General features: G+C 34.6%; 1 protein-coding gene across 1 annotated transcript; it reads right to left on the bottom strand.

Moving 5' to 3' along the window:
• Positions 1–3903: 3903 nt before the first annotated feature.
• Positions 3904–9842, bottom strand: LOC106713810 (alkaline phosphatase). The gene is made up of 11 exons (XM_045679965.1): positions 9696–9842; positions 8988–9069; positions 8338–8479; positions 7913–8087; positions 7520–7698; positions 6364–6571; positions 5610–5777; positions 5348–5542; positions 5042–5242; positions 4617–4744; positions 3904–4230 (listed from the first exon to the last, which is right to left on the bottom strand). The coding sequence occupies exons 1-11, from the start codon at positions 9790–9792 to the stop codon at positions 4009–4011; spliced, it is 1797 nt and encodes a 598-aa protein (XP_045535921.1). The 5' UTR covers positions 9793–9842; the 3' UTR covers positions 3904–4008.
• Between the last annotated feature and the right edge of the window lie 10541 nt (positions 9843–20383).

Raw genomic sequence — 20383 nt, 5'->3', positions numbered from 1 at the left:
ATATAATCTTGTTCCATTGTTCAATGTGACATTTCAATGATCAATTGTGTAAAATTAATTAGTCAAGCGCTATTATAGACCGACAAACTTATCTGACCCGGTGGCACTAACCTCTATATATGGACAGGCTATAAACCGTGGTATTTTGTCTCGACGTGGTGTTTGGTTTCTCGCTGTGGTATTTTGATTCTGGCTTACTATCGTTTCTCGATTTTGGCGCTGATGATAGCGTTGGTGGCGGCGGTGAGATTTCAAACTAATTTTTATTTTGATATTAAATTTGTAACGAAGCCATTTCCAATAAGCTACCTTATAGAGCTACCTTTTTTTAATTACCATAAATAAAGAAACAGTAATACTTATACGATATTAAATGTATTATCATTATTTTTTTTACGCAACGATCAATTTTACTAAAGTTAGACACTTTGATAAAAAAAATCTTGTTTTAGGTTTAATTGCCCGGCTAAAAATTGAGTAATTACTGAGTAAACACATAGCATAAATTTCTACACCGTGTTTTTATTATTCCTGACGTGACAATTTCCAATAACCTAAGACAGAATACCCCAATAGGATATTTTAAGTACACCTTCATTATATATATGTCAAAAGTTCCTCTGCGCTATATAAAACTCGGCACGTACGTTATCGACCTAAGGCTTAATTTATTCATTGCTCAAACCAAATATCCAATCCATCCTTTGAGTTCAGTGTACGTATAACCTATAACGTATTACAACCCAATGATATCGCGTGCGGAATAACAATTCACACTCCGTGATTTGTTAATATTTTTATTTAAGAAGTCTTTTTTTATTCTCGCGTTATAAGGAAAGATAACACTGGGCTTCATTGTACCGGAGATTTACTTTCTAAAAAGGACCCGTATGACTTAGCGACCGTTGTTACTTAACAAAGCCTATCCCTGCTTAGGGACCGTTGCCTATGCCCGGAACGCTATTATATTACTCTATAGTTGACAGCTAAATACACAACTAGCATGGCAATATGACACACATTTTTAATGAAAGTTAAATACTTTTTGCATAAAACAATATATGTTGAAAAACCAAAAAATAGCATTAAATGATTAAACAAGATAAAAAATAATAAATGTCTTATAGAGACCAAGAAAGGAAAAAGTTAAATAATAAAGGTTGTAAAACCATGTATATACGAATTCAATGGAAATGAGAAATTATAATAAACCTATATAACGAATTTTACCTTTTTTGTATGATTAATTTAAACACTAAATACGTTCCAAAATAAATCGTAGACAATAAACAGCATTGTCAGCGAGTGAAATGTGTAAATACAATCTCATTTCCGTGTAATTTGACTATAATATTGTAATTATCCAGGAAGCATTACTAATATTTTTGCATACAAACGAAATACCACCAAAAAATAAAAGAAAACAATATTATAAATTGGTACCACTTTTACTCTTCCTCTTTATAGCCCATTTCCGATCATACTAGTTTTTTAACCGAACACAAGCAAATATAGAAGTACTACTAATTGCTTGCACACAAAAACCGAAGCAACGATACACGAAATCAAACAGCATCCGATGCTCTGAGCCGCTTTAGTATTCTATGACGGTAACTCACGTCTCCAGTAAAATCGTTCCGTACGCATACTGCCATTATATGTATGTAGGACGTCAGCACTAAGCAATATTGCTGTGCAGTAGTAAAAAATTACGTTTCAAAAGATTAAGTGAACAAAAACTTGTAATTTTCTCATTATTAGTCTCCACCGCGGGGCTCAGAGCTTCCACAGTTAAGACCAGGCCATAGTCAACCACGTTCGTCGAGTGCGAGTTGGTTGACTTCGCTGGTATATTCAGGTAGCATCAATAGCATACAGCATAAGGGTCGTGGTGAAGCACAATTTCATTCATTATAAATTAAAATCTAATCTAAATATAAATCTTATTGCAATGGTTTTGGATTACGGTAATGTGGAAGCAGAATTTTATAAGGAGTATAAAATAAGTATTATTCGAAGTGTGCTTACTATTACGTTAAATTAATATGCAGTATTAATATATACTTTGTTTATTGTCAGTAAAATTGATTAGAATAAAATTACAATTTATGAATATATAATGACGTCTCGTACTTCGGTCTTCATTAAAAGCTTTTACTTGCGCGCTATTCATTTCAGTACTTTTCTGACATTTTTTATTTATGTCACTATAAATATCTTTCCGACTGACTGGAGAGTAGTTTCTTTGCGGGTATATAAGTATGATGATAAGTCTCTTAGCAAAACTTTGAATGTATGTATTTGTCTTTATTTTAAAAATAAAGTTGTCTTTGAGGAAAAAAATCAGAATACTTTCTCAAGAGGTGACATAAAATTCTATTTTTAGTACAAGACGTAAGCACAAAATTATGTCGATTACTCATCTCTCATTTTGTAGAAATCTCAGAGTTTTGTTAAAACAATACATAAGTTACAGAAAAGCGACGCTAATGATGTCTTCTCTACCGAGTCTAAAAATGTGACACGACAATTTTTTATTTTATGTAGTATTTTATGACTTTTGTGAATACGAAATTAAAATTATTTTTAAAATTAGGACACAGATGAAACTAATCGTCGTTTTGAAATGAAAGAAAACATTGTATTGCGACCTGCAGTCAGTGCAGTCAACCGGCACTGGGCCAGAGTAGTTGACTAAGCCCTAGTCACTCTAAACTCAGTCCGTAGGACCGGAGCCCCTCATAATATATGAGGTGCAGACGGTACCATTATTTTTTTTCCTGTTAATAATTTCAATATTTGATTTTATAGTACAAATATGATAATTAATATCTATGCAGGCGTTTTCTATAATATTCATTACGAAAACAAAATCTAAATGATCACTCTCGATAACGTTATTATCATAGTAACGTGCACCTAGTGAGTAAAAAAAAAAGTATAGGTGTGATGTTAAACGCTCGGGCTAAATTAAACAAGAATATCCGACATGCGGGCGAATTGATTAACGCCACTACGTAGAAGCAATAAAGCGAATGGCATCTGGTACACGCTGTTTATATAATTGTAAAACCAATTATGCGCTTAAAATTTCCTACTGTACAATATTATCATTTATTTCATCGTTATGACTTTCAAAAATAACGTTAAATTTGGCACGTGTTTTTTAACTAAATTAATTTATTATACTCGTAGCACTCTTGACTATTTGTACGAGTATTATCATGCTGGAAATATGAAATATTTTGTTTTTCACAACCACTACGACTGAAAAATAATCTATATTGTAATAGTCACTTTGGGGATAATATGATTTTTGGGACAATTCAAGACAATCGGGCGTCAAAGTTCCTAGCAGGGTAAATGTCTTAAAAGTTGTCAAACAAACAAATTAGCAAAAGATAGAACTCGGTTATCTTTACCTAGTGTTTATTATTTTATTGTATGTTGGCAAATTACTATCAATTAATTAATTGTTTTGCACACTACCGCGAAAGCGAACGGGATGCGAATCGAAGCGGATAACAAACGTGAAAACGTAGCACAAAGGGAACACTGGAGCATATACGTGTCAGTTCGAATCCAAATTATTCGTTAGATTCGCTTCGCCTTCGGTTCACTATTGCGTCAGAGAGTTAGAGGCGGAAATACTCTCATTCGCAAAACGCGAATGTAAACTGGATGTGGAACTTATACTCGTAGTAGGGGAGGCGAAGCGTGATCACGTATTTATATTTAACATATTATACTGGATAATACTTTTATTGCTTGCAATTATAATTTTCCAAAATATTTCGAAATAAATTTGTTTTGACTCTTAATTTATGTAGAAATAAAACCAATTATAATTAAATTTATTTTATTTATCTTACTCATTTACATTACACTTATGATGGACACAATTAAAACATTTACAAAAGATTAACATTTTCTTTGAAAACTCAGATGTAACAAACTTTATACATCTGTCCTGTAGAGGCCGTCAAAACCGTTCATAATGAACTAAACTTAACCTTTACTTAAGTAATTTGTCATTAGACATAGTGATAAAACGTTAATGTGATATATGGATATCACAAAAGATTTGAAGTCTTGAGCAGACGAACGAATTCGTTCATCGGACATAACACTAGAAGCAACGATAATATTACGTTTTCTTGTTTCGTTGTTCCTTGTTTCTTCAACAATAGATCCCTGCGTTACCTCTGGTTGACTGCAATTCTGAGTAACCTATAATAAAATACGATATTTTAATGACATAGTAAAGTTTCCTAATTAGTTTATCCTAATTATTAGATGTAGGGAAAGTTAAGTCGTTAACTAAACCCTTTCACAGGAGTTTATGAACAAGGGTAACACGTGGTCACTCAACCGTCGATTTTATAAAGTAGCGGATCAATAATCATCCACCGCTTGGCTATTGTTAGGAATAAAAACTCCCGAAATATTTTTACCCAAAAGAATTTTGTAAATTTTTTTCTTGAAATTTGGCACAGATGTGCCATAACATAGTCTGGAAGAACACATAGGCTACTTATTAAGTTTTTTTTAATGCCGCGCGAACAGAGTCGCCGGCGACAGCTAGTTCATAATATTAGTATGATTAAACAGCCTACCTTTCTTTCGGTTGTATTATTGGTAATACATCGATGTGATTGATGAGCTAGACAGGCTGCATAAGCTATCGCATGCGGTATATAGCTTTGCTCCACCACACCCGCAAATAATATTGTCGCCATAGGACCTTAAAAATATGTGATAAAACAACTCATATATTTTCTACGTAACATTGGATAAATGTAGTTAAATATCAAAAAGTCCTACGGGTTTTATAAAGATCGTGGGAAGAATACGAGTCAATTGACACCATAAACATCGAAACAGTTCCAGCTATTTATATGCCAGGCACGGTCACAATTAAACGGACATCCAATCCCACATTTTAATATTTATTACCCGCTTGAAAATCGGCTGATTAGTAATCAAAATCTTTCACTGTCATTGCTTCTTTCGAGTAAATTGTGCAAGCTAAGAAACTTACCTAAAGCATAAACAGGTACATCTTCTCCACCATGTGTAGACCACATCTTAGGTACAGCGGCAGCGTGTACTACATCATGCTTCGCTATAAACTTAGTGCCGCTGCTTGGCAACGTCCGTGGTTCAGAATGGCCAGGGCCAGTCCCGTAGAGTATTGTTGTGTACCCCAAATCATCAACATCTGATATAACTGAATCGGCACCTTTAAAATATTTGAAACTATAATAATGTCTCAAGAAACTTTTCTAATTTGGCAATCAATATCTCAGGTAACTTTGAGTTCATTTTACTTTAATATGTATCATACCTAGAATTGGATGTCCTCTAGGTGTGGATAGACCTCCAAAAGTCATTACTTGCCCGTGATCAGCTGTAACTACTACTAACGTCTCTGCGGTATTAACTAGTTCCAATGCAGCTAGGAGCGCAGTTTCCATTTCCAATGTTTCATCAAGAGCTCTGTACGGATTATTGTTATGATGACCGTGATCAATTCTTCCTCCTAAAAGACAACATTGATATACGACAAACAACACTCTCATCTTAAGTCTAAAAAAAAGTTGTTCTACCTTCAATAAACAAGAAAAATCCTTTTTCATTCTTCAGTAGTATGGACAGTGCTTTTCTAGTCATGTCAGCGAGCGAAGGATCGCTCTCTTTCTTCGTTTTTGAAGTCTCGTCTTCGTGTACGACATCACGATCAACGTTAAAGTCCATATGACTGTACTCGAATAAACCTATGTGAAAAATGTTTTCAAGTAATATGATTGGTAAAACCGTTAATTAATTATAATATCTTATATTATTTTAACATAAATCGGTATCGTTGAATTAAAGACAAAGAAGAGCCTAAGACTGTACAGTTGGAAATTTACACGTCAGTTGACTGTAGGATTTCGTATAGTGATCACAGGTAATCTACTGTACTGAGTGAGTAAAACCAGAGTTGTTTTGACGTCCAGTTACATTAATTAAAACACTTATTTTATTATCGAATGAGGTGAACGTGGTATAAAAGCTGTCACTTGTAGTCCACTAACTGTAGAAATTCTATACTTCTAGCGAATTCCCACGTAATGCTAAATACGTGCCTGACACGAACTGAACCGATATAAATGTAAGAAAAGAAAAAAGTTTTACTGTTGAAATAAATTAATAAACAACCGGGTGAAATCTGATGTCCAAGATCCTATTACATAAGTATTTTCCGTTCCAAGAACATTGGAATTTAATTTGACCTGTGTGGATCTGTCAACTTAATTTCGGCGTCAAGTTCAGCTAATGTTATATCTATGTTAATAATAGCTATGATAAGTTTAATACCTAATAAATAATCAGTTGTTAGTGGATCGACTTTGGAGAGTTGATCCCGCGAATAAATGTACTGGGCACGTTGTCGTCTCTTCATTTTGTCTCTGAGCCAATCCTCCGCAAGGTTACGTCCATCAAGTCTTTTCCCTTCTTTGTCTGGATGCTCCGGATCCATTGTAATTGTTGGCAAGAAATGTCTTCTTCCACCTCCCAAAATTACCTTTTTAAAATAATGTTACAATTATGTAATAAGCGTAGATTTCGAATTTAAACTTAAATGAATTGTTTTGTTATTGCTAACAATAATATTGATAACATTGCAAATGTAGGACAAAACCAAGATCAAAATGTTTAAATTGACTCATATAAGATTACAGAAAAATTAAATTTACTTCTTTTATTCATCCTCAACAGTTTGAAAAAATTAAAACATTACTTCAACACTAAAATAAAAATCATCTCATGAAAAACGAAGCGCTGTATTGTACGAGTATTACGTCAAATGCAAAAATTAAACTTTTTGGATTAATTCATATCAATTAAATGAAATTAAAACTTAAAAATAAAAGCCTTGATAAAAAAAACTACACTTATTTTAGTTATCGAATTCTGATTAATCGTATTTTATTATTCCAATTACAGGCTAAAATATTTTTTTTGCTAAAAGACTTTTTATTCAAAGTATTTTGCTTACTCAGCAACATTTCCTTCCTTGCTGTTAGGCACGTTTTGAATTGTCAAGATTGTCTGCAAACTTGTAAAGATCGTTGCTTCCTTTTTTATAATTTTTACTTTAAAGATAAATAAAATATATCGCTTTTTGTTTATAAAACGAAACTTGGTTGTCAAATAAATACGAGGACCTCATAAAGTACATTTGCTTTACCGCCTACCCAGAACCTTGGCGAGAAAAAAAATCAGACCTGTCTCTGTGTCAAAATATGATCAGCTTTATTGCTAATTACTAAACAGAGTTAAACTTAACTAACTTAACCTTACTTAAATAAAACGGAATTACGAAAAATTACTTTTATGTTATGTCCTTTGAAAAATTCGTAATTAGTTAGTATAACATCAGTTTAAAAGAAATACAATTTATGTTACAATTCAGTTAAGAAAAACATTATTTAACCTTTTCCAGAAATAAATTTTTCAAAAAAAATCTTACTTTTATACTTCTGCCTGGTTCATTTTCTAGAAGCTGGAGGGCAATATCTTTACAGTCTCGTCGGACGGTTGGTGGAACGCGGCTGTCGTCCTCCCAGAACCGGGACGGTGAGTGAGCGTACAACGCCGCGGGTGTCGCGTGCGTCACTCTAGATGTTGTTACAATCCCACTCCATTTGCCTAAGAACATTAAACCACTAAAGAAAGTTCTAACTGACACACATCAAATTAATGATTCTACGATATCTTTTTGGAGGTGGTTAGCTAAGAGTGCATGATTTCCCAGTCGACTGGTGCAATATCCCGCCAATGTATAGTCGCCAATATATTTGAAATGTACTATACAACTGGTAAGCATTACTCAAAAACTATTGAGAGAGGAAGTAACTCTTACCTGCAGCGTGTGCCCAATCTATTAATGATGTGACTTTGGTGTTAATAGTCGATGCGCAGTTGTTAAATCGTCCTCCAGCGTCGATACCCAGAGTTTCATATCGCGCTTTGACTCCGCAGAGAAGTGCCGTGGCGCAAGCTGATGACTCGCCCGTTTGAACGTCAATATTATACGTCTGTAGAAATTGATAAATTAATTAGAAACGGCTTAACTCACCTATGATCGTCCGGTAACAGTACCGAATAGTTTCGGACCCGTCGGGGGTCCATTTTCAGGGCGAGAGTTTATTTTAAAAACTTCGCGGTCGCTTCGCGTCAGCGAGAGAAAATACTTAATCTCTTATTTTTCAGTCTGCCTCTATTATAGCTACAGCTCAAGTTTGATCGTTTTTGTACGTATCAATATGCAAATAAAATGTAAATTACCTTAGCTAGAGCGACTGCGGGAAATGTATCCCAAACTAAATCTGTATCCTCTCCGGGGAGGCCCTTCCGTTGACCTCGCAATATCCTCGCCGCTGTGGATGTCGTCAGGCTCATACCGTCACCCACCACAAGAATGATGTTTCTAAATATAGAAATTAAGTGTTATTAATAATTTCTTTAAATGATATTTCCCTATACGTCCCCTCCTCCGCGAAATCCACTTCTCCTTCCCATCCTTATAAAAAATGGTGAGACGGGAAGGTGACTAAAATTAGTCCTCCGGCACGCACACTCATCAGACCAAAAGCGGATTGCTTCCACTTGGTCTTCTGTGTGGTCGGGGTAGTAGTAGTAGTAGTAGTAGGGGCTCAGTTATACGCAACTCCACGACAAGCGCGTATTTTGCGTGAAGGCAGGCTGTCGGTTACTCCAGCCAGCCCAGCTCGCCAGTGGTCGGGGTATTTCACCGAGGTTGAGCCGGCCCAATCGTGCAACAGATGTTATTGTTGCTGGCGTGTACCACTGATACGTATTTGAATTTCACGTAACTGTTATTTCTTATTTCCCTTGCGTTTTTTATTTCCTTCAAAAATAAAATTAAAAAGCATTCAAACTAAAAGCCAAAGTTAAAATAGTAAAAGTATTCTTACTTGGCAATTGGTTTCTTGTCCGTAGCGTACTGTAAACGCTTTTGGAGCGTTTGCTCTGCTTGAGCATACCAATAATGGCGATCTGTGCCAAGAAAAATACTAAGCATCGTTGGAAAGAAGCAAGCAAGTCTTAAAATATATAAATGTTGAAAAGATTACACTGAACACTTTAGAAAAAAATAAATGATGTCATTGACAAGAATTTTGTTATACATCTTTTATATGTGAAGTTAAGAAAATAAGAAGTAGTTACAGTTTAATGCCAAATGAAATACTTTTTTAACATTAAACTGACAAAACTTAACAGTAGATTTAATCTTTTATACAATGACATATAAAGCCTGTACTAAAATTGTAAAGGTCAAAGTTTTTCACATCAACCGCTTAAGTAATTATGAAATATTTTAGAACGTAGATAATCTAAGGCTAATAAAATTATATTCTTTGTTGTCAATTGAGATTTTGTTACAGAAAATACATTTATTATTTAGTTTTTGTTAATAAAATGTTCCTGTAGATTAAGAAATGACTATGTATTCTCTCGTATTCACTATTCGATAGTATATATAAGATTTATAAAAGATCTGACTGATTGGACTAATTGTAACATATGTAGTAACGATTTCTCAACGACGCGAATCAATATCGATAGCTCGTCCCTAAACTCCTTCTTAATAAAAAGAATAAAAATTGTTACTTATTACCTACCATAGACCTCCTTCTCCTCACTTTGCTGTGGTAATTTGAGTAGAGCGCCATGATTCATAGTGGTAAATATGATCACGAGACAGCACAAAGCACTCATGGTTAATAACTCGCTTTAGTACCTCATCGGTCTCACTTGTGGTAAAACCAACAGCACTATTCTTCTTACATTTATACTGCTTTTTCCTGAAACAAAATTACGTTTAACGTCCCAGCAGTTTGTTTGCCCAGGCTTTCGTTTCATTGGAAGTCCCGGATCTTTATAACCGACTTCAAAAAAGAGGAGGTTCTAATTAGTCTGTATGTTTTTTTTATTTATTTATCTTTTGTTATTTTGTAACTCCGCTCTTGATTGTCCGATTTTCATAATTCTTTTTTATTCGAAAGGTCTAGCGTAATAGCGTCTCATTTGGTCCCATTTTTTTTGAAAAATTAAAAATTATCTAGTAGTTTTACAGTTATTTTTAATAAACCGTGCAAAAAGTCGGTGAAAAATAGAACAATTTTACGTTCTTCGCTTTCGTGGTCTAAACTATTGTACCTACATAAAAATGATGTATGAAAAATTGTAGCTCTTGAAATGTGCTAAAGTGCGACACCGTCTCCGAAATAACAATAATTGTACAATATTGACATTATAAGAAAGACGAGAACTTTTTTACTTCCGGGTGTATTCATTACATTATTTTGTTACTTTTGCATTTTGTTGAGAATGTTTTTTTTTATTGAAGTCAGGTTTTCTTTTTTTTTGTTAAGTTAATTTTATGGTCTAAATATAATTCAAAGCAATATTGTTTTGTTTGTTTCTAATATACAAAGTGTCCGGGAAAGCTGTACAAGCACAATGAAGTCCTCAGATTCCTTGGTCGAAAATATGACGATTTAACCCCACTTATCCCTGTGCAAAGTTGCTTCGATTAGGCGCTAATAAGATTTAAAGGTTGCAAATTATTTAACAATTATAATATATCACGAAAAGTCTTTATTAGATATATTCATATTAAAACCATAGTTTTTATTTGATAAAATACATCTTTTTGTAAAATAAACCTTTGTTATAGATTCAACAAGGGACTCGAAAACATGACTGTCATATAAAATTTCAATCACATTTTTGCAACCGCCTGTACAATCTTACATATTTTTATTTCGCTAGAAAATTTCATTTACCAAATTTTAGATGACTGATAAGATTTTGATTTGTCAAGCGGTTTTTCCACAAAACACATTTTTCTAAAATCTTTTGCATTTTGTTTAATTTTTTTACATGAATAACATAACTGATGTTATTTAGTGAAATAAGTGAGGATGCAAATGCCACATCTACAGCCATACCCTAGATCCAATTACAATTAAAATAAACAATTATGTATGAAGCTGTAACGTGGTATATAAACCTGAATTAAATTTTGATAAAAATTTTAGTAGCGTTATCTCGTAGCTCCAGAGTTAAGCGTACAGTACTTCGTAAACATTACTTTGTGGCAAAACCGCTGAACAATTAAAAATTTACCAGAGAATTAAAATCTTGTAAATTAAACTTCCTATCTAAAAAAAAGTTGAAAGCGATTATTGCGATTGCAAAAGTATGACTATTCTTTCGATATTCGTGTTTTCGAGACCCCTGTAGGTTTTATGAAAAAGGTTTGTTTTACAACATGGTCTAGTTTATCCATTGTACACATCTTTCCTGGACATCTAGTATAAACAGCTAAACACTCACTATTTGTCAGGTGACGGCACCGAGGTGGGGGCCGCGTTGTGCGCCGGCGTCTGATGAGGGGCTTCCGATGAGCTCGAAACTAGTCGGTGCCATCACCGGACAAATACGTGAGTGTTTAGCCGTTTATATATTAATTCACATAAGCATGTGTTATTTGGTAGTTTCTTTTAAAAATCATATTGCATTTGTGTCAGAATTTGAATTTTACTCTGGTCTCCTTTGCTTTGCTCCATTAGATTTAGTCCGTAATCCCCTAAATAGATGTAATTCACGGTGATGTTTCATGCATCCGTTACATTAAGACGATCCGTTTGATATTGTAATTCGTGCAACGGCAAATATCAATTGGGCTTTAGTAGACATTTGAGATATTATATCAACTATATAATATATTATATTGGAATCTTATTAGGATCTATTATGTGTGTGTAACATTGTTAGGAAAACTTCCATCAAGTTACAAAAATAAGGTCCGAATTAAGGTTGTTACAAGCACTTTTATATGACGATCACGTATTATTGACTATGTATAACGTTATTTTAAGTATCTTACAAGCCAATATTATTACAATCCTATATAATGTTATGTACGTTTATAGATCAATATTAAAAAAAAGATCGATAGTTACAAGTCTTTCTGGGAAGCGGATATATGACCATTGTATTGTGACCTCCTTAATGTTAAATGTTTTCATAATTTTCTGACTTCCACTCAATTACCTTATAAAAACCGTTTATTACGTGAAACCATTTTTCCTGTACCTATTTTAAGGCACGTCATGTTTTAACCTTGTAAGCATTACCGACTAGAATAACAGAATTTCATGGTACACAGGCCCTTCGTACACAAGACACCGTATACCTATACACAACGTTGAATCGTCGACGCCAGTCATCTATCTGATCAATACAGGCATAGCGACTACATGTCAACTGTATAGATTTTGAAAATTGCAGTAAATTTTCTCACGACAATCTTGACACACAGGTTTCGAGCGACTGTGGTTGGCAATGACAGATAAAAATGTCGGTGACACGCGCTGTGTACAAACCTCTATGACATTCTCCTCCAAACCTCTATGTATTGCGGAAGTCACTTAGCAACTTAATTCGCCGGGTTTGGAAAATATACGTTGGCTTGTGTACGAAGGGCCTGATTGTACAGTAAGATCAAAACCATCATGTAACACCTAAAGTGTGCTAAGAAACACTGCCTGCTACGGCCTGCCACTGCACTGCTACTGCCTGCACGGCCTGCTAAGAATACACTTTACAGTTATCAGTATAAAAAATTAAACTTATCGTTTCCTTATTTATTGAATATTTTTTATACTTAAAATACTTTGCATGCTCGTATTTTATATACTAAAACTTTAACCTGTCTTTTAACAGCAAAGAAATAATGATTGTAATAAAAAGTAACTGGTTTGAGACAATCACAACAAAATAATTGCATTGTCTAGGACGAAAACCCTTTACCTCTCCGCTGTCCGCTTTAGTAATCTTCTTTTATCGCTTTCCTAATATAATATTGGACCTTTGTACAATTTTATCCTACAATTTCTTTCAGACATTGCGTGAGATAATTAATTTTTACGTCGTTAGCTACGTTTAACTGTAACGTGTTCATTCCATGTTTTTAGTGTTCGTTTTGTCGGTTCGATTGGAAATTTAGATACTTACTGTGACAGCACTTTTTTGCTGGTACTATGTGTGTGTGTCTTAACTCATATTTGTCCTACCAAGTAACTAGGCATTTGTCAACCACGCTAGCCCAGTGCAGATTGATTGACTTCACCCAGGCCGCTGGACAGAAAAGGGCGCCACAGATCTGCGAATTGCACAGTATCAAATAACCCTGGTAACCCCCACACAAAAGAATGCTAAAAAGGCCAGGTCGCCGTAGAAATCTCGCCCAGTCCGCTAATAAAATAAAAACTGTTCCATACTTCACATTCATCTTTGAATTTCTTTTCAGATAAGAAAGTTGCATCACGATGTTATTCATCACCGTCAATAGTAACTATTAGTGGTTTAAGTCATACAAATTTATTAAATTAAAGCATTTTTTTTAGAAACGCAACATCTGTGTCTATTTATATTAACATCCTCTATTTATTAAACTGTGGAATGCTTGCGTTTTTTATTGATGGAATTTTCACTCTCAGTTGTTTTTATAAAAGGTTCTATCTTATAATATGAGACATCTTAAATCGTCTCGACGTGAAGATATCCCTTATCTAGCAACTTGAAAATTGAGTTTATAAACTGAAGTTTGCCAATTGTGCAATCGCGTTTTCTTCCCCTCAGTTTTGCCTTTAAGGGTCTCATGATATTATAGAACGCCTTACTGTCGATTTTCATTGCCGAAACACTTCTTATAAAACTTCTGCAATTCTCCTAGTGTTGCGGATGTCCATGGGCGTCGATGATCACTTCGGTGTTCGCGCCGCTCGTTTGCCCCCTTCTCTTATAAAAAAAATATATTAATATCTCTATTTTCATATTAAAAATTAGAGTGATGACACTATGTTTGAACAAATGTTTTGACTATGGAGACACAAAATTGACTTTATCTTATGGTAAATCAAGAATTGTCAATTTAAGCGACCTTAAAAGCCCCCATTCGCACGAACGTTTTTTATAACTTAGGCTAAAAATAAACCCAATGCATTCGGCAGCGCTTTTAATATGCATCGCTTTTTATTGCATATATGAAACAAGTGTGATTTTAAAACGCTCATCGCTATGATATGCAGAGTTTTATCGCGGCGTTAAAAAAGCGCCCGTGCGTATTCGCTCTAAGCGACAGTCAAGACTGTATTGAGCTAACAGAATGAAATTTAAATACAATACAAAATATTTATTTTTAAATAAAGACCATTTTCATGTAATTTTTGTGCAAAATTTCAATTGTATATGAACGCAAACTGACTCAATTTACACGAAAGGAGCACACGAGTGAACAAGTGACAGGTCCTGGCATTTAAAGTTTGTCATGTTGACATCCCTTACATTATTTTTGACAAAACGGAGATAACAATATGTAATACAAGTGTCACGGCAATAGAGTTCTGCGGTTAAAATACATGTTTTTCCCGGATTATCATAATTGAATATTAGATTGTTGTTTTTTTTCTGTCGATCAGCCTCACAGATCAGCCAAAGCGACTAAAGTTTTAATTTATTCATTACTTTGAAATATTGTTGAAGTTCAATGTGGTAACGCAAATCTAAAAATTCGAAAGAGGAAAAAAACACGTCGACCTTGAGATGACATTGACACTACGTAGAGGACACAGCGAAGCTAAATTATACTTTACTAGCTTTTGCCCCCGACACCTTCAAACCTCCGTCTGCCAAATTTCATCAAGAACCGTTGAGCCGTTCCGGAGATACCTTCAAACAAACATCCATCCATCTATCTAAACTTTCGCATTTATAATATTAGTAAGAATATGGTTCCTTATGAACGCATAATACTGACTTATACCTATAACATTAAACATGGGAGTATGATTGAGTGTGTCAAAATATCTCGGAAATGTAGCGATTTGTATTTAAATCTTTTACTTGAATTAGGCCAAAATATAAATAATCCTTGTTTTGTAAAAAGCTTGTTATTATTGAAAAAAGTTAGGATTACGAGAGAAATACTAGAGGTTGAATGGAGGATTCGTATTTACGAATGCCGTAAAACGGTAATAACCGAACTGTCAACGTATTTACGGTTTGGGTTCCGGCGGCAAAATATTGCCAACGCATCGAATAACCTGGTAGCAACAGTTATGCAGATTGTTAAACTGAATACGTGTTTTCAGTTGTTAAAAATTGCATCGGCTTTTTTTTTTAATGAAAAATGTATTACTTTACCGCAAAGTTTTTTTTTTATAAGACGCGTAGCGTACATAGTAAAATTTGTTCAATTGTGTTTTCCTTGAAAATATGCCTTTGTTATTTTAATTATCTCTCTCTTTATTTGGGTCAAATTTAAATTAACCCCCCCCCCCCCTATGATGGCATTGTTAATACAATATGAAAATGAAATCGCATGATGCTAGAAATTATTTGAACGAATTTATGTTTCACTAGTTGACCTCGGAATAATATCAATAGTCAAAATAATGTGTACAAGCAAAGTCTCAATATTTTAGTCAATATCGGTTTTTAGGGCACAAATCTTGTCTTTACCTCCCCAGAACTTCAAAGTGACACTGACAAACGTTACATTTAAATTAAGAGCTCGGTGACCACCCAATCCGGCAATAATAATGAAGTAACAGCCCGAGCCGAGGCTCCTGATGGAGCCCTCGAGCCTAGTTACTCTTAAACGAGGTTTAGGCTAAACGCCATCCGCGCCCGGCCACCTCAAGCCCGGTGAAACTGTTAATGCCTCCTCAAGGCAAACAGTGACAACTCAGTCACAAAAAAAAGTTACATTTAACAACGTGGAAACTTCCAATTACACAAAAACATAGTGATGTACCAAACTCTAAGGCCCTTTGTACAAGGCAACGTAAATCTTCGACACCTAGCGGCGTCGCCTAATGTACAATAGGTCAAAATGTTTTTTTTATTCCATTTTACCTCTGATAAATATAGGTCAGAGATCTTATGAGACTTTGTGTTTTATCTTGTTTACATTGATTCTTATGTTATGATTTTAATTTTACTTATACAATATTTAATTACTTTTATATATTTAGCTACGTTTAACAAGTTACATTTTTTATTACATTTTATATAATTTTTCTCTTAAAGTTATGATTTTTCCGAGTGTATAACTATATTACCATTTCTTAATATTTCTCTATATTTTGTCTATTTGTTTATATTACATACGAGGTAGATGCTACTACGCTTCCAAGCATATTTATTCGAGACACTATTTTTGGTATTGTCTTTATTTATATTTTATTGTCCAAACTATCGCACACGAGTGTCACATCAGATATTACACATGTTTTGTAGTACGGTATGTCCTTAGTTTTAGTCTCACTATTTTGGCCATTTGGCCTCTTGAATCCAGTGCTTCCTAAGACTTCAGCATCTGGTAGCGGTTTTTATTACTTATTGTAAATGGTTGGACATACTGCAAATATGATCCAATGCATTTGCTTGTTTATCCGCCTGATTTTTTATGGCCTTTTGGAACATTGGTAACTTTCTCTTCTACTGTGATTTCTATTTATTCTGTTGCATTATTCTTCTTGTTTCGTTGCATTACTTCCTTAACTTACTTTCATAATTTTTCTACACTTGGTTTTGGACTGCTGCTATTTCTTAGACTTCTGGTAATTGGTCTAAATGTTAGCATGCATAAGAGCTGACCACAGTTAAACTAGGTGTATAAAACGAGTAAAGAACATTATAGATGGCAAGGGTAACTGTGGCTCGTTACGACTGCCAGTTCTTTTCATTACATGTAGCGTTTGAAAGATTGCTCGACATTTTAAATTTTAATTCACTTTAAATGATCTCATTCTTTTTCAAAGAAGTTACGTATTTTTTTATTTATAATTAAATAAGCGTGTTGTTTCAGAACAATGCAATTGGTATAAATAAGGATACAAATGCTGTATTCAAGCATGTAAATATCCGATTTTTATGAAAGCATAAAGAGTTTAGAGATCGTAAATGGCGCTGTGCTCCGCATAAAAGTCTCGGGAAAAATAAATATAATTGTAGAACTACCAATAGACAAGAATGGCATTTTTTCCAGCAAAGATGGGTGATATATGTTTTGCTATATATTTTACTATAACACGAAATACCTTCCTAAGACTACATTGTCTTTTAGAAGTTTATTGTGCTTAAGTAAACCGGTATATAGATTACACTGTTTACTTTTTTTGGCTAGTTTTCCTATTATCTAATTTTTTTGATTATTTTGATAAATTCATGTATTACATATTAAACAGACACAATATTAAAGGAAAGCAACACATCTGCAATTGCTAATGTCCATGGGCAGCGTTCGTTTCGCTATTTCTGCGAATTCAGGTGGCCGTTTGCTCGTTTGCCACCTTATGATATAAAAAAGCAATAATATATTTAGTATAGCTTTAATACGTTATGGTTACATCATATAAAAGCTCGGTCTACATCTATATGTATAGTAACTGTGTATAGTAAATAGTAACATATACATTACATTTTAAGTTTATATAAAATTTCATATTTGAAAACGTGAATTAATTAGGCCTTTATTGTATTGGCGTAACGTAACCGCGAATAAAGCCGGATAAATACTCGCCCTGAAAATAATCTACGACGGGTCCGAAACTAGTCGGTGCTGTAACCGGACTTATGTGTGTGTTAGAGCGTTTGTCCACCAACACCGCCACCGCCACCGGCACCGTCGCGAGATTATTTCTGGCCGAGATCGAAATGACGTGACGGCGGTCATTTGTTCACAGCGATGATCTCGTTGGAATTTTTTCGTTATATTTGTTTTGGCCCACAGACATTATTTACTTTCTACTAGCTCTTTTAATGATTAAATATCATTTTGAATTCCTTAGCCATTATTTATTTTAATCAACTAACTAATAATAACAAACAATAACCGTACGTTTACAACGTGACGGCGCCGGCGAGGTGGGCATGCACAAGTCTGTTTTGTATGGCCGGCACATTGGCCCGTCATAATCTCTCGCCATTCTAGTGGTAGCGCCGATCTACGCACGATATCGGCGGCCGGGATGACGGCGCTCTTGTGACGGGCGTGCGATGGACAAGCCACTATAGTAAATGTATTGTCGCTACCTGTGCTCCGTCAACTCGTTCCCGTTGACGTGACTTTGACGGCGTTGGTAGACTTAGCCTAGTGACTTAAATAATATAGATTATTATTAAGCGATTGTTTAGGTTACAATTTTAACGAAATCGACAAATTTTAATAGCCACTAAACAAATATTAGGTCCTTACATATGAAATTGGCGTTTTGTATGGGAGGAACAAAAAGTCGAATATTTTTTAATATAATATATTTAATTAATCAAAGTATGAACCATTATTTTCTATGCACTTTTGCCATCTCATAGGTAGTTCATTGATCCCTTTACTAAAAAAACCAGTCGGACGGGAATCAATAAAATCTTTGAAGGCGATTTGGACTGCCCCATCGGAGTTGAATTTTTTCCCTTGCAAGAAGTTATCCAAATTTCGAAAAAAATGGTAATCTGTTGGAGCAAGGTCCGGGGAGTACGGAGGATGTCTTAGACTTTCCAATTGAAGCTCTTCTAATTTAGTAGCCGTCTGTTGCGCAGTGTGTGGTCTAGCGTTGTCGTGAAGCAGCAGTGGCGTGGAGCGATTGACCAGCCTAGGTTGTTTAGCCGCTAGCTTTTCCATCATGGTTTGCAATTGCTGACAATAGACATCAGCCGTAATAGTCTGGCCAGATTTGAGAAAACTGTAATGAACAATACCGGCACTAGTCCACCAAACGCTTACAAGTAACTTTTTTGGGGTTAATTTTCGCTTGGGGCAGGATTTGGCTGGCTGGCCAGGATCCAACCATTGCGCTGAGCGCTACCGATTATCGTAAAGAACCCATTTTTCATCACAGGTAATGATTCGGTTTAAAATACCTTCATTATTGTGCCGGTTTAGTAATGTAACGCAACAGTCGACGCGCGTTTGCCGGTTTGCTTCAGTCAATTCGTGAGGTACCCACCTTTCAAGCTTTTTAATCTTCCCAATTTGCTTCAAGTGAATTAAAACAGTTTTATCACTAACATCGCAGCCTGCAGCTAACTCGGACGTGGTTTGCGATGGATCCGCTTCAACAATAGCCTTCAACTCTTCATTATCAACTTGAGTCTCAGGCCGTCCACGGGGCTTGTTCTGCAGATCGAAATTTCCAGAACGAAAACGTTGGAACCAAAAACGAACTGTGTTTTCTTTTGCAACACGACCGCCATACACATCATTCACCCTTCGAGTCGTTTCCGCAGCACTAGTGCCACGGCGGAACTCGTACTCGTAAATAATGCGATATTTTAAGTTTTCCATTATGTAAAATGAGTGACGCAAACAGAAAAAAACAGAAGAAAAAAAACAAATGAATGACGGTCATCGAACCACAAATACATGAGTCTATAGCTGTACAAATTTGAATTTGGAATTCCTTACCAAAGAGGAGAAATTCGTGATTAAAGTGGCCAGTACGAAAAACGCCAATTTCATATGTAAGGACCTAATATAAGACTTATATAAATTATGTTTGTAGAAATTACTAACAATTGTAACATGTAAATGTTAAGTTGAGCAGCCCCGAAAAATATGTTCCTTTTCCACTAACAGCAGCCAGACAATTGATTTATCTATTAATAATGTTGTAGACCTTGGCAGGCAAAGAGCGTTGTAAAAAGTTATAAATGATATTCCCAGCACTTATCTAACGTATATAACCGAAAGATATTTTGATTAGATAAAACTCGGCAGACCTGAAAATGGCTAAATGATCTAGCCTCCTTTTGAAAATATTGGCCACAAAAATCAAAGGCCAGATAAGTTAAAAAAAAGAACCCGAGTAATCTATCAATATATAAACTGTAACTATTTTATTCTTTAAATCGCCCTTGGAGTTTGCAAAAGATATTTGACAAAATACTACACCTATCAAAAATGTCTTTCGATAACTTGAAAGCTCCCTCTAACTTTTCAAAATAAGCTATTTTAACTAGTAACAGCAAGAATAAAAAAAAATTTATTGATCCACAAAAATTTTTACAAGGAAGATTTTTACAAGAATCCTAGGCTATATTTTGACCTTGTTTACGCGGAGGGTAAATGTACAATATGTTTTAAATCTGTGATATATGCTATATCAGCTAGTTATTGTTATATCTAACTATAAATCATCAACAGATTACAAAAGAAAATTCAACAAAGCATACGAATATTTGAACGAATACAAAGCGTTAAAGAAAAATGTGATGTACATTACTATTAGTCTAAATT

The sequence above is a fragment of the Papilio machaon genome, chromosome 11, assembly GCF_912999745.1.
Source record: "Papilio machaon chromosome 11, ilPapMach1.1, whole genome shotgun sequence".
NCBI classification, from domain to species: Eukaryota; Metazoa; Arthropoda; class Insecta; order Lepidoptera; family Papilionidae; genus Papilio; species Papilio machaon.
The sequence above is the reverse complement of the archived record's forward strand: the minus strand, read 5'-3'. Positions and strand labels throughout refer to the sequence as shown.

Bases quoted from the DNA above. Each gene is read 5' to 3' on its own strand.
- LOC106713810 (XM_045679965.1), bottom strand. From the start codon at position 9,792: ATGAGTGCTTTGTGCTGTCTCGTGATCATATTTACCACTATGAATCAT. The intron at 7,699-7,912 runs GTAAGAGTTACT...TAATGTTCTTAG, and splicing joins AGATTGGGCACACGCTGCAG to GCAAATGGAGTGGGATTGTA. The intron at 5,243-5,347 runs GTATGATACATA...AATATTTTAAAG, and splicing joins TAGAGGACATCCAATTCTAG to GTGCCGATTCAGTTATATCA.